The 13,700-nt window shown below is 44.1% G+C and overlaps 1 protein-coding gene across 5 annotated transcripts in view; it reads right to left on the bottom strand.

Annotated features, from left to right (window-relative positions):
- LOC130362687 (heme-binding protein 1-like) overlaps positions 1–13,700 on the bottom strand; it is a 36,115-nt gene that overhangs the window by 7,559 nt on the left and 14,856 nt on the right. For 2 of the 5 annotated variants that reach the window (XM_056567582.1, XM_056567581.1), the window contains exons 2-4: positions 9,022–9,160; positions 7,963–8,160; positions 6,054–6,177 (exon numbers count right to left, since the gene is read on the bottom strand). In XM_056567582.1, the coding sequence (XP_056423557.1) occupies positions 6,054–6,177; positions 7,963–8,160; positions 9,022–9,024 (325 nt within the window). In that variant the 5' untranslated portion in view covers positions 9,025–9,160. Of the gene's footprint in view, positions 1–6,053; positions 6,178–7,962; positions 8,302–9,021; positions 9,161–13,700 lie in introns of all 5 variants that reach the window. The other 3 variants (XM_056567585.1, XM_056567584.1, XM_056567583.1) reach the window with 2 other exon arrangements.

The raw sequence follows: 13,700 nt of genomic DNA on the forward strand, positions 1-13,700 counted from the left end.
TTGATATCCCATTTTTCATTATTTATCAATAAACAAGTGTGTACTTTATCTACAGGGACAGGGACATAATACTCCACCTTTATAAAGCATTGGTACGGCCTCACCTGGAATATGCTGTTCAGTTTTGGTCGCCTGTACATAAAAGGGACACTGTGGAGTTGGAAAGGGTGCAGAGACGCGCGACTAAACTAATATGGGGCATGGATCATCTTAGCTATGAGGAGCGATTAAAGGAGTTACAATAGTTTAGTCTTGAGAAGAGACGTTTAAGGGGGGATATGATAAACGTATATAAGTATATAAATGGCCCATACAAAAAATATGGAGAAAAACTGTTCCAGGTTAAACCCCCCCAAAGAACGAGGGGGCACTCCCTCCGTCTGGAGAAGAAAAGGTTTAGTCTAAAGGGGCGGCACGCCATCTTTACCGTGAGGACTGTGAATTTATGGAACGGTCTACCTCAGGAACTGGTCACAGAAGGAACAATTAACAGCTTTAAAACAGGGTTAGATACATTCCTGGAACAAAATAACATTAATGCTTATGCAGAATTATAAAACTACATCCCTTTCCCTTATCCCCTTACACCCTTCCCTTCAATCCCCTGGTTGAACTTGATGGACGTATGTCTTTTTTCAACCATACTAACTATGTAACCTTGAGCCTCAATCATTTTCACTATTTAGTAGCCTTTTGCAGACACCTAAGGTACAGGTGCCACTTTCCACAGGAGCCTCTCCATTTTGGAGATTTACAAATCTGTTTAACTTTCTGGCACCAGTTGATTTCCACTGGAATACCCCTTTAAAGGGGAACTCTGGCACATGAGTACTTATCCCCTATCCACAGAATCCTGTTGATAGGTAGAAAATTGTTTGATCGCAGTTATCCCCTATCCACGGTATTCTGTGGATAGGGGATAAGTACTAAAGTACCGGATTTCCCCTTTAATGTAGAAACCTGCAGAAACACATCCCCATTTAAATTTAAAGAGACAGAAACCCCAGTAATGCTGACAACAGAGTATAGCAGTGGCAATAATGGTTTAAACATATAAGTGACCCTAGAAAGATTTAGACGTACTTTCCATAGTGTATTCACTATAGCGTGAAGGATGCAAATTTAAAGGGGTACTCCGGTGCTTACACATCTTATCCCCTATCCAAAGGATAGGGGATAAGCTGCCTGAACACGGGAGTCCCGCAGTTGGGGATGCCCGGGATCATGCACGCGGCACCCCGTTTGTAATCAGTCCCCGCAGGGCCGGCTATCACGCCCCCTCCCGTAGGCTTGCATTGAGGGGTGGAGCGTGACATCACATGGGGGGCGGAGGCGTGACGTCACACGCCGCCGGCCCTGCGGTCGACCGTAATCAGACCCGGAGCGAACACGCTCCGGGGACTGATTATAAACGGGGTGCCGCGTGCATGATCACGGGCGTCCCCAGCTGCGGGACTCCCGCGATCAGGCATCTTATCTCCTATCCTTTGGATAGGAGATAAGATGTGTAAGCACCGGAGTACCCCTTTAAAGCAAGTCCAGAGTAATCAGTAAATTTCTTTGTATAAAATCTGCACCCAATGCTATTGATTTCATGCAGATTTTATCCTGTGCCCATTGAGTGAAAAAACTCACTGATAACATGCCATAAAGTTTACCTGAGGATTTCTTTGCATAAAATCTGCAATGTATGTGCAACGTGTGAACATATCCTAGAGGGAAGTCACTGTCAACTAACAACATCCATAACTGTAATTACAGGATGGGATTTCATTAAAGTGCAATAACACTGCTGTTGTTTTCAGCAATGGCGACAGATAAAAGACTTTACCCTTTCAGCAGTAATGGGCATTGACGTGGCTGGGTGTATCCAGACCTACTAATAGTATAAAAAGGGAGGCAGTCCTGCTAGGCTAGGTAGGGTAAAAGATATATGGTCAAAAATAAGAAAGAAGAGAAAGAGAAAATGTGTCTAAAATAGCATAAAATAATGACATTTATTTAGGAAATGATGTAAAGGTCTGTGACAGGGCCCTTGTCACAGACTGGTCACTAGATAAAATGGTTACAATGGTATAAAATGCTAAAAATATAAAATATAAACAGTGATATTGCAATGAGACAATGAAAGTGGGGCAATGGGACAGTGCAAACAGTATCTGTTTAGTTATACTGTAAAGTCATATTATAAGAGCCAGGATTAATCCAGATGAAAGTACATAGCAAAAAGTTAATAATCCAATAGGGCAATTTTCAGTAGGGCTGGAGCCTCCCAGATTAGGGCCCACTATAAACATTTTTAAGTGCAGAGATACAGGCGATGCCCCCTCTACCCTGGCGGCACGGGGACTGAATGCAAGAGGGCAATCGCTATACAGTTCAGGCACTTTATACCTCTTACCGGCTACAGTGTGCACAGTCAGATGTGTGCAGCTGTGCTTGCGATCCGGATACACGTCCCTCTGTCCCGGCTGCACGGGAGAAATGTAGGAGGGGTGATAGGATCCGATGCTGGGGGTCGGAGATGATGGCTGGAAAGCAGCGTGTGGCAGCGCTGTGAAGCCTAGCGGTCGTAGCAGTGTATGGCAACGCTGGAGGTATCCTCTCTACTCCGACGGCACGGGGAGCAGGTGAGAGGGTAGGTGAGGACTGACAATGCGGTGACGATTGTCTCAGATGATGTGCAGGGTTGTCTTAACATCAGACGCGTTTCAGGGAGCTGCGTCCCCTTTTTCAATGGTGGAGGTTCAGGAAGACTGTAGTAAAATTACCCAACCGCCACTAGAGGCTTCTAATGTCTTCTTCATGTGACATGTAGAAGATACACTAATTTGGACGTTTCCTATAACATCTTAAAAGGGGTATGTGTATTTTATGAAAGAAAGATATACTCACCTTGCCCACTCCAACACCTGTTCTTTATTCTGCCCCCATTGACTTTACCCTGTTGACATGCTCTCCATGGAGCACTGGTGTTGGAGCAAGCGGGGTGAGTACAGTGTCATTTTTTATTTTATAGCCATAGCAGTTTGCTTTTTAATGAAATCTGAATACTACCTTAATGTTGATGATATAAATATCAGACCATGCAGTTCCGTTTTTATTGGAGTACTAGCTGAATACCCGGCGTTGCCCGGTTTTTCCTTCTTAATCCTTGTTGAGGAGGAAAATAAACAAAGGAGGAAGCTTTTGACTTCACATCCCGTCCTTCATATTGTTGTCATATCCCAACCTCATATCCCGACCTCCTATCCCGACCTCCTATCCCGTCATCCTATCTCGACCTCATATGCCATCCTCACATCTTGTCCTCATATCCCGACCTCTTATCCCATCCTCATAGCCCGTCCTCCTATCCCGTCCTCCTATCCCGACCTCCTATCTCGACCTCCTATCTTGACCTCCTATCTCGACCTCCTATCCCGTCCTCCTATCCTGTCCTCCTATCCCGTCCTCCTATATTGAGCTCCTATCTCGACCTCCTATCTCGACCTCCTATCCCGACCTCCTATCCTGTCCTCCTATCTAGTCCATCTATCCTGACCTCCTATCCCGACCTCCTATCCCTTCCTCCTATCTTGACCTCCTATCCTGACCTCCTATCCCGACCTCCTATCCTGTCCTCCTATCCCATCCTCCTATCTCGACCTCCTATCTCAACCTCCTATCCCGTCCTCCTATCTCGACCTCCTATCCCGTCCTCCTATCCAGTCCATCTATCCCGACCTCCTATCTCGACCTCTTATCCCGACCTCCTATCTCGTCCTCCTATCTCGACCTCCTATCCTGACCTCCTATTTCAACCTCCTATCCCATCCTCCTATCTCGTCCTCCTATCATGACCTCCTATCTCGACCTCCTATCCCGACCTCCTATCCTGTCCTCCTATCCAGTCCATCTATCCTGACCTCCTATCCCGACCTCCTATCCCTTCCTCCTATCTTGACCTCCTATCCCGACCTCCTATCCTGTCCTCCTATCCCATCCTCCTATCTCGACCTCCTATCTCAACCTCCTATCCCGTCCTCCTATCTCGTCCTCCTATCATGACCTCCTATCTCGACCTCCTATCTCGACCTCCTATCCCGACCTCCTATCCTGTCCTCCTATCCAGTCCATCTATCCTGACCTCCTATCCCGACCTCCTATCCCTTCCTCCTATCTTGACCTCCTATCCCGACCTCCTATCCCGACCTCCTATCCTGTCCTCCTATCCCATCCTCCTATCTCGACCTCCTATCTCAACCTCCTATCCCGACCTCCTATCTCGACCTCTTATCCCGACCTCCTATCTCGTCCTCCTATCTCGACCTCCTATCCTGACCTCCTATCTCAACCTCCTATCCCATCCTCCTATCTCGTCCTCCTATCCCGTCCTCATAATCCCGTCCTCATATCCCATCCTCGTATCCTGTCCTCCTATCACGACCTCCTATCCCGTCCTCATATCCCGTCCTCTTATCCCGTCCTCCTATTCCAACTCGTAATATGTGTACCAGGTAGAGATGAGCGAACTTACAGTAAATTCGATTCGTCACGAACTTCTCAACTTGGCAGTTGCTGACTTATCCTGCATAAATTAGTTCAGCTTTCAGGTGCTCCGGTGGGCTGGAAAAGGTGGATACATTCCTAGGAAAGAGTCTCCTAGGACTGTATACACCTTTTCCAGCCCACAGGAGCACCTGAAAGCTGAACTAATTTATGCAGACTAAAGACATCAACTGCCGAGCCGAGAAGTTTGTGATGAATCAAATTTACTGTAAGTTGGCTCATCTCTAGTACCAGTTATTGAAATATCTCCAGCCGTAGGGAAGTTATGTGAGAATATACATTTCCCATTGATTTGCATGGGACTTTAAACAAAAACCCCGACCCTTACAAATGGGGGTAGTTAACTATCCTATATTTTAAGTGGACATATAAGTAACATGTGACCAAGTATTATAGAAATATCTCCAGCCGTTTGGAAGTTATGCAGTAACATATATTTCCCGTTGACTTGTATGGGACTTTAAACATAAACCCCGCCTCTGGCAAATGGGGGTGGGAAAGGGTTAAATCACCTATCCTATGTTTGTTGTTGACATATAAGTAACATGTGTGCCAAGTTTCCCATTAATATCTTTAGTCGTTTGGACGTGATGCTGGAACATACACACATACACACACATACACACACACACACACACGTTGAGTTTTATATCTATAGGTAATCAGGGCTCAAGTACTGCAGGAATGCATGGGAACGGAGTTCCTGCACTTTTTCCACAACAGGAACCCTGTTCCCATTATCAAGAGTCCTGCAGGACCAGTCCTTAAGTTGAAATCTCCCAGGACTTGACCCCTGAGTATAATGCTGACAAGATTTATGCTCACAATGCCCCCACCACATTGGAGTGTTTGTTCCTGCCAATATGCAATCTATAGACAAGTAGCGTCTATGTTATTCTAGCATTTAAAATGTCAAAAAGATTTATTTAAAAATAAAAAAAATGATTGCAGTATGCCAAATGATATCATAATTTTATAACAACAGACTGAAGAACATTGGCTCTGATTTCATAAGAGTGGAGTGTCATTTTCCTTGTGGGTCTCAATTCCCTACAATTTTTTTTCACGGTATTTACTGAGGTTTCCCTACATTTTGCACTTTTCCCTTTTTTAATTTTTTTTTATTATTTTTTTTATTTTTTATTTTATATATTTATTTATTTATTTATTTATTTTACACCTGCTCTGAGCTGTTGGGTTTTTTACCACCTTCTCTGTGGAAACCTTAGTAAATATGTTGGGTTTTTGTGAAAATGTTGGGGACACGCCCACTTTTTGGTAACCATGCCCTCTATTTCCCGATGGCCACGCCCCTTTTTCGAGTTTTCTTGGTAAAACGGAGAGTTGGTCAGGTTTTTTCCAATTTTGGAGCAGACAGCATTTCTGGCACAATGCGCCAGAATCTGGTGCAAAACCCGACAATGCATGTCAGGTTTACAATGGTAAATCAGGGCCATTATCTGTTTTTAATTAAAAAAAGAGCTGAATGGGACACAGCTTACCTGCTGAGTTAAATCCACTGATATACTGTAATAAATGTTTATAGTGGATACTTATTCCCTCACCATCCAAGGTCACTGGAGTTGATATCCATTGAGTTGCATCATATTGTCTATGTTCAAAGCCCTGGAGGACAAGAGAAAGGTTAAGCAGAGCAAGCGGTCATCTTAGAGGCATCAATGTCTGGAGGCTAGTTGCGTAACCTGACCCTAAATAAAAGTTAAAGGGGTATTCTGGGCAAAAACATTTTATCCCCTATCCAAAGGATAGGGGATAAGATGTCTGATAGCAGGGGGCCCTCCAGGTTTCTGGGACTGAGGACGTAACGTCACGCGACGCCCCCTCCATTCATGTCTATGGGAGGGGGCGTGACGGCCGTCACGCCCCCTCCCATAGACATGAATGGAGGGGGCGTCGCGTGACGTCACATCCCCAGTCCCGGAAACCCGGAGGTTTCCGAATCTAGAGACGCAGCTCCCACATAGAATGCGGGTACCGCAGGGAGATCGGGGGGGGGGGGGGGGGGGGGAGGGAATCAGAATTCCAATAGGCAACAAATGATAGGCACAACAAAAGTAAATCTAGGATTCAGGAGAAAAAAAGGCAACTGGCATTAAGGTAAAGCAACACAACTCATCTTCCTCAACTTATCGTACATAGTTCTCAATTGAAATAAGTGCAGGTTCTTCTTTGCTCTTAATATAGGGTGAAAAGACGCCCTTCAGTGCTTCCCTAACAACATGTCAGATTGGTTTTTAAACTTTTTTTAAGAGAACATTTTAAAGGGAATGTGTCATAAGTTTTTTTTTTAAATGTAAAACATATTGTTTTAAAGAATTTTTGGCAAAATAATCCTAAAATCTTGCACACATCATTCTAAGCCTAACACTTAGCTGACATTTCCAGTTCTGTCTGTGATCGGTAAAGCATAATAGTAAAAGATGGCACCCTAAAATAAGACAATAGGAGGTCAGATCCCCCTCTCTGTAGAATGACCTCCGCACAGGACACATAGGTCACACAGCATGCTTACAAACCCCCTCTATACAAAAAATAGGGCCTGAGGAAGTTTTTTGTGTCTATACCCATAGGGCTTGTTGTAAAGCTTTGTTGTAAAAAAAAAGCTCAGGTTGCTCCCATACTAAAAACAAAATAAAAACAATTAAAATCACAAAAAAAGAAACAGGTGAGAAAAAAAAAGAATATGTTTCAGTATCTGGCTCTAAATAGAAAAACTAGTCGATCCGTTCACTTTAAAGGAAATCTGTTTCTAGGTTTATGCTATACTACACTGTTCTCTTCAGGGTCCTCAGATAGGGCAGCATAAACCTAGTGACAGAGTCTTAACCAAACTTTACAATATCTTAGGCATTAAAGGGGTACTCCTGTGGAAAACATTTTTTTTTAAATCAACTGGTGCCAAAAAGTTAAACAGATTTGTAAATTACTTCTGTTTAAAAATCGTAATCCTTCCAGTACTTATCAGCTGCTGTATGCCCCACAGGAAGTTATTTTCTTTTTTCATAAATTTTCTGTCTGACCACAGTGTTCTCTGCCCATGTCAGGAACTGTCCCAAGCAGGATGGGTTTGCTATGGGGATTTTTTCCTGCTCTGGACAGTTCCTGACATGGACAGAGGTGTCAGCAGAGAGCACTGTGGTCAGACAGAAAATTAATCAAAAAAGAAAAGAACTTACTCTGGAGCATACAGCAGCTGATACTTACTGGAAGAATTAAGATTTTTAAATAGAGGTAACTTACAAATCTGTTTAACTTTTTGGCACCAGTTGATTTTAAAAAAATAGTTTTCCACCGGCGTACCCCTTTAAGACACTTTCTGACTGAACAGTCATCTATTGAGCATGCAATAGAATACAGTAAACTATATTAATAACATAAACCATGTCGTACAGAATATTTTTTCACCAGATGATATTTAGGACATTCCACACCATTGCAGAAGGATGGAAACTGGAACTTCTCGGTAATTTGCTGCTTGGCTTTGGCAAGGTATTGATCCTTTCCTAGATTCTCATTGACTTTTGAGGGTTTTGCCGTCCCATATGCCACGATGAGGCTCAGCAGTATGACGCATCGAGAAAACTTCATCTTGTATAACAAGAAAAGGTATGGCTGGGACTGAACATTTGTTTCCTCATATATATAGAGAGAGAATATTACAAAGTACAGCCCATTTTTTTAATGATTGCTTCTTTGTAGAGCCGTTCGCACCAGCTTGTACGTAGAATACTGAAAGGAAGGTTGACCAAAAAATATTGGAATGGCAAGAGAAAATTATACGTTAAGTACTTGTTCTCTAAGAAGTCAGTTTTCTAGTGTAAACAATACACAACAGACTTATCGTCTGCACATAATGTTGACTATTCATAGTAGGATTAAAATAAATCTCACTTCGCCATTGTTTATAGCTGTGAATGAAAGGTCAACATTTTATCCACGTAGCATGTCTACTAATGCCATTGCCATAGGTATTCTGTCCTATGCAGTAGGTTTTGTAAAATAGTTACTGGTAAAACACATGGGGGAAAAAAATGGGAATTAAAAATAGTTCTTAAAGGGGTACTCCGGCCCTAAGACGTCTTAACCTCTATCCAAAGGATAGGGGATAAGATGTCTGACCACTGGGGACCCCCGCAATCTTGCATTCGGCACCCACCTCTTTGAGCTGCACGCCACGCTGCCAGCTCACAAACTGCCGGGTGCCAACCAGGGGGCTGGAGTATTGTGACGTCACGCTCCGCACTGTGGTTGGCACCCGGCAGTTTGTGAGCTGGCAGTGCGGCATGCTTTGGATAGGGGATAAGATGTCTTAGGGCCGGAGTACCCCTTTAAAATTAAAAGGGTAGTCTCACAGAGATGGTATCTAAATGCAATTCACAACAAATGTTCTATAGTTCTTTAATTACAATCCATTAGAGAAGCTGCTTCTATCAAATGTGATCTAACTACCATGTTCTGGTTCCATTATGGGGGCCATGCATAAGCAGTTGTTCTTTCCCCATACTTTGCACAGTTTTGCCAGTATTCGGTGACGCATGGACTGTACATGCGCAGCTGCTCCCTCAACCATCAATATGTTGTCTCATATCTAAGAATAAGGAAATATGGAAAAGTTTGGTCATACACAGTAATGGGAAGCAGTGTTCCTCCTATATAATTGGAATCCTTTGCTTTTACATTTTTACAAAACAAGAGACTGGATCATTATTATGAATTTTTATGGATACTCTGGTCTGAAAGACCATGTGCCAACCAGGAACTTGGCAGGAATAGGCCCATGGAGGTGGTAATAGCAGATGGTCATGGTGATTAACCGCTTAAGGACCCAGCCAATTTTCAGTGTAGGACACGGCCATTTTTTGCAATTCTGACCACTGTCACTTTAAGCATTAATAACTCTGGGATGCTTTTACCTTTCATTCTGATTCCTAGATTGTTTTTTCGTGACATATTCTACTTTATGTTAGTGGTAAAATTTGTCGATACTTGCATCATTTCTTGGTGAAAAATTCCAAAATTTCATGAAAAAATTTAAAATTTAGATTTTTTTTTACTTTCAAGCTCTCTGCTTATAAGGAAAATGAATATTCCAAATAAATCATACATTGTTTCACATATGCAACATGTCTACTTTATGATTGCATCATGAAGTTGACATGTTTTTACTTCTGGAAAACATCAGAGGGCTTCAAAGTATAGCAGAAATTTTCCAATTTTTCACAAAATTTTCAAAATTGAAACTTTTTAAGGGACCAGTTCTGTTTTGAAGTGGATTTGGAGGGCCTTCATATTAGAAATACCCCATAAATGACCCCATTATAAAAACTGCACCCCTCAAAGTTTCAAAATGACATTCAAAAGGTTTGTTAACCCTTTAGGTGTTTTACAGGAATAGCAGCAAATTGATGGAGAAAATTCAAAACCTTCATTTTTTACACTGGAATGTTCTTGTAGACCCAGTTTTTGAATTTTTAAAAGGGGTAAAAGGAGATAAATCTTCCTAAAATGTGTAACCCAATTTCTCTCGAGTAAGGAAATACCTCATATGTGTATGTCAAGTGTTCGGCGGGTTCACTAGAGGGCTCAGAAGGGAAGGAGCGACAGTGGGATTTTGGAGAGTGGGTTTTTCTGAAATGGTGTTTGTGGGGCATGTCGCATTTAGGAAGCCCCTATGGTGCCAGAACAGCAAAAAAAATCCCACATGGCACACTATTTTGGAAACTACACCCCTCAATGCACGTAACAAGGGGTCCGCTGAACCTTAACACCCCACAGGTGTTTGACGACTTTTCATTAAAGTTGGATGTGTAAATGATTTTATTGTTTTTTATCACTAAAATGCTAGCCTTTCCCCCAAATTTTAAATTTTTACAAGGGATAATTGGACAAAATGCCCCCCAAAATTTGTAACCCCATCTCTTCTGAGTATAGAAATACACCATGTGTGGACGTCAAGTGCTCTGCTGGCGCACTACAATGCTCAGAAGAGAAGGAGTCACATTTTGCTTTTGAAAAGCGAATTTTGCTAAAATGGTTTTTGGGGGGCATGTCGCATTTACGAAGCCCCTATGGTGCCAGGACAGCAAAAAAAAACACATGGCATACTATTTTGGAAACTACACCCCTCAAGGAACGCAACAAGGGGTACAGTGAGCCTTAACACCCCACTGGTGTTTGAAGACTTTTTGTTAAATATTTTTTTAGATATATAAATACAAAAAAACCAAGGACAGAGCATGTAGGACCCCTTAATAATGATAATGGGGAGGTTGTCACGGGCGATCAAGAGAAGGCGGAGCTACTGAATGGGTTCTTTAGTTCTGTATACACTATGGAAAAAGGAGCTGACATTGGCCAGGTCAGTGCTGGTAACACATCATGTAATGTACTGAACTGGCTTAATGTAGAGATGGTACAAGGTAAGTTAAGTAAAGTAAATGTAAGTAAATCTCCAGGGCCGGATGGACTACACCCAAGAGTTCTTAGAGAGGTAAGTTCAGTAATATCTGTACCCCTGTTCATGATATTTAGAGATTCTCTGGTGTCTGGTATTGTGCCAAGGGACTGGCGCAAGGCTAATGTGGTGCTAATCTATAAGAAGGGCTCTAGGTCTTCGCCAGGCAATTATACACCGGTAAGTCTAACGTGCATTGTGGGTAAATTGTTTGAAGGACTTATAGGGGATTACATACAGCAATACATAGGGGATAATTGTATTATAAGTGATAGCCAGCATGGGTTTACTAAGGATAGAAATTGTCAAACCAATCTAATTTGCTTTTATGAAGAGGTGAGTAGAAGCCTTGACAGAGGAATGGCTGTGGATATAGTGTTTCTGGATTTTGCTAAAGCATTTGATACTGTCCCTCATAGACGTCTGACAGGTAAGTTAAGGTCTTTGGGTTTGGAAATTTTAGTTTGTAACTGGATTGAACACTGGCTCATGGATCGTACCCAGAGAGTGGTGGTAAATGATTCGTACTCTGATTGGTCCCCGGTTATTAGTGGTGTACCCCAAGGTTCAGTACTGGGCCCGCTGCTGTTTAATTTATTTATCAATGATATAGAGGATGGTATTAACAGCTCTGTTTCTATCTTTGCAGATGACACCAAGCTTTGTAGCACAGTACAGTCTATAGAGGATGTGCATAAGTTACAAGATGACTTGGATAGACTAAGTGTCTGGGCATCCACTTGGCAAATGAGGTTCAATGTGGATAAATGTAAAGTTATGCATCTGGGTACTAATAACCTGCATGCATCGTATGTCTTAGGGGGGGATTAAACTGTCAGAGTCACTGGTAGAGAAGGATCTGGGTGTACTTGTAGATCACAGACTACAGAATAGCATGCAATGTCAGGCTGCTGCTTCCAAAGCCGGCAGGATATTGTCATGTATAAAAAGAGGCATGGACTCAAGGGACAGGGACATAATACTCCCCCTTTATAAAGCATTGGTACGGCCTCACCTGGAATATGCTGTTCAGTTTTGTTCGCCTGTACATAAAAGGGACACTGTGGAGCTGGAAAGGGTGCAGAGACGTGCGACTAAACTAATATGGGGCATGGAACATCTTAGCTATGAGGAGCGATTAAAGGAGTTACAATTGTTTAGTCTTGAGAAGAGACGTTTAAGGGGGGATATGATAAACGTATATACCGTATTTATCGGTGTATAACACGCACTTTTTAGGCTAAAATTTTTATCCTAAAGTCTATGTGCGTGTTATATGCCGATACACCCCAGGAAAGGCAGGGGGAGAGAGGCCGTCGCTGCCTGCTTCTCTCCCCCTGCCTTTCCTGGGGTCTAGAGCCCTGCTGCCGGCCCTTCTCACCCCCTGGCTATCGGCGCCGCTGCCCGTTCTGTCCCCCTGACTATCGGTACCGGCTGCCCCGTTGCCTCCCCCCATCCCCGGTGGCATAATTACCTGGGTAGGGTCCGTGCTGCTGCAGGCCTCCGGCGTGCGTCCCCTTCGTCGTTGCTATGCGCTGCACGGCGCGGCGCATGATGTCAGTGCGCCGCGCCGTGCATAGCAACGACGCAGGGGACGCACGCCGGAGGCATGCAGCAGCGCGGACCCGACCCAGGTAATTATGCCACCGGTGATGGGGGAGGCAACGGGGCAGCGGCGCCGGCAATGGGTGCCGCTGCCCCTTCTCTCCCCCTGGCTGTCGGCGCCGCTTCTCTCCCCCTGACTATCGGCGCCGGCAATGGGGCGCCGGTACCGATAGTCAGGGGGACAGAACGGGCAGCGGCGCCGATAGCCAGGGGGAGAGAAGGGCCGGCAGCACGGCTCTAGACCCCAGGAAAGACAGGGGGAGAGAAGCCGGCAGCAACGGCCTCTCTCCCCCTGCCTTTCCTGTGGATGTATCGGGGAATACACGCGCACACACGCACCCTCATTTTACCATGGATATTTGGGTAAAAACCTTTTTTTACCCAAATATCCTTGGTAAAATGAGGGTGCGTGTTATAGGCCGGTGCGTGGTATACCCCGATAAATACGGTAAGTATATTAATGGCCCATACAAAAAATATGGAGAAAGACTGTTCCAGGTTAAACCCCCCCAAAGGACGAGGGGGCACTCCCTCCGTCTGGAGAAGAAAAAGTTTAGTCTCAAGGGGCGACACGCCTTCTTTACCATGAGAACTGTGAACTTATGGAACAGTCTACCTCAGGAACTGGTCACAGCAGGAAAAATTTACAGCTTTAAAACAGGATTAGATACATTCCTGGAACAAAATAACATTAATGCTTATGAAGAAATATAAAATCCCATCCCTTCCCCAATATCGTGCCACAGCCCTACCCTTCAATTCCCTGGTTGAACTTGAGGGACATATGTCTTTTTTCGACCGTACTAACTATGTAACTATGTCACCCATGTCCACCCTCCCTGTCACCCATGTCCACCCCCCCCCCCATGTCACCCATGTCCACCTCCCCAGTCACCCATGTCCACCCCCAGTCACCCATGTCAACCCTCCCTGTCACCCATGTCCACCCCCCTTGTCACCCATGTCCACCCCCCCTATCACCCATGTCCACCCCCCCTGTCACCCATGTCCACCCTGCCAGTCCCCCCTGTCACCCATGTCCACCCCCCCAGTCACCCATGTCAACCCT

The sequence above is a fragment of the Hyla sarda genome, chromosome 3, assembly GCF_029499605.1.
Source record: "Hyla sarda isolate aHylSar1 chromosome 3, aHylSar1.hap1, whole genome shotgun sequence".
Classification (NCBI taxonomy): domain Eukaryota; kingdom Metazoa; phylum Chordata; class Amphibia; order Anura; family Hylidae; genus Hyla; species Hyla sarda.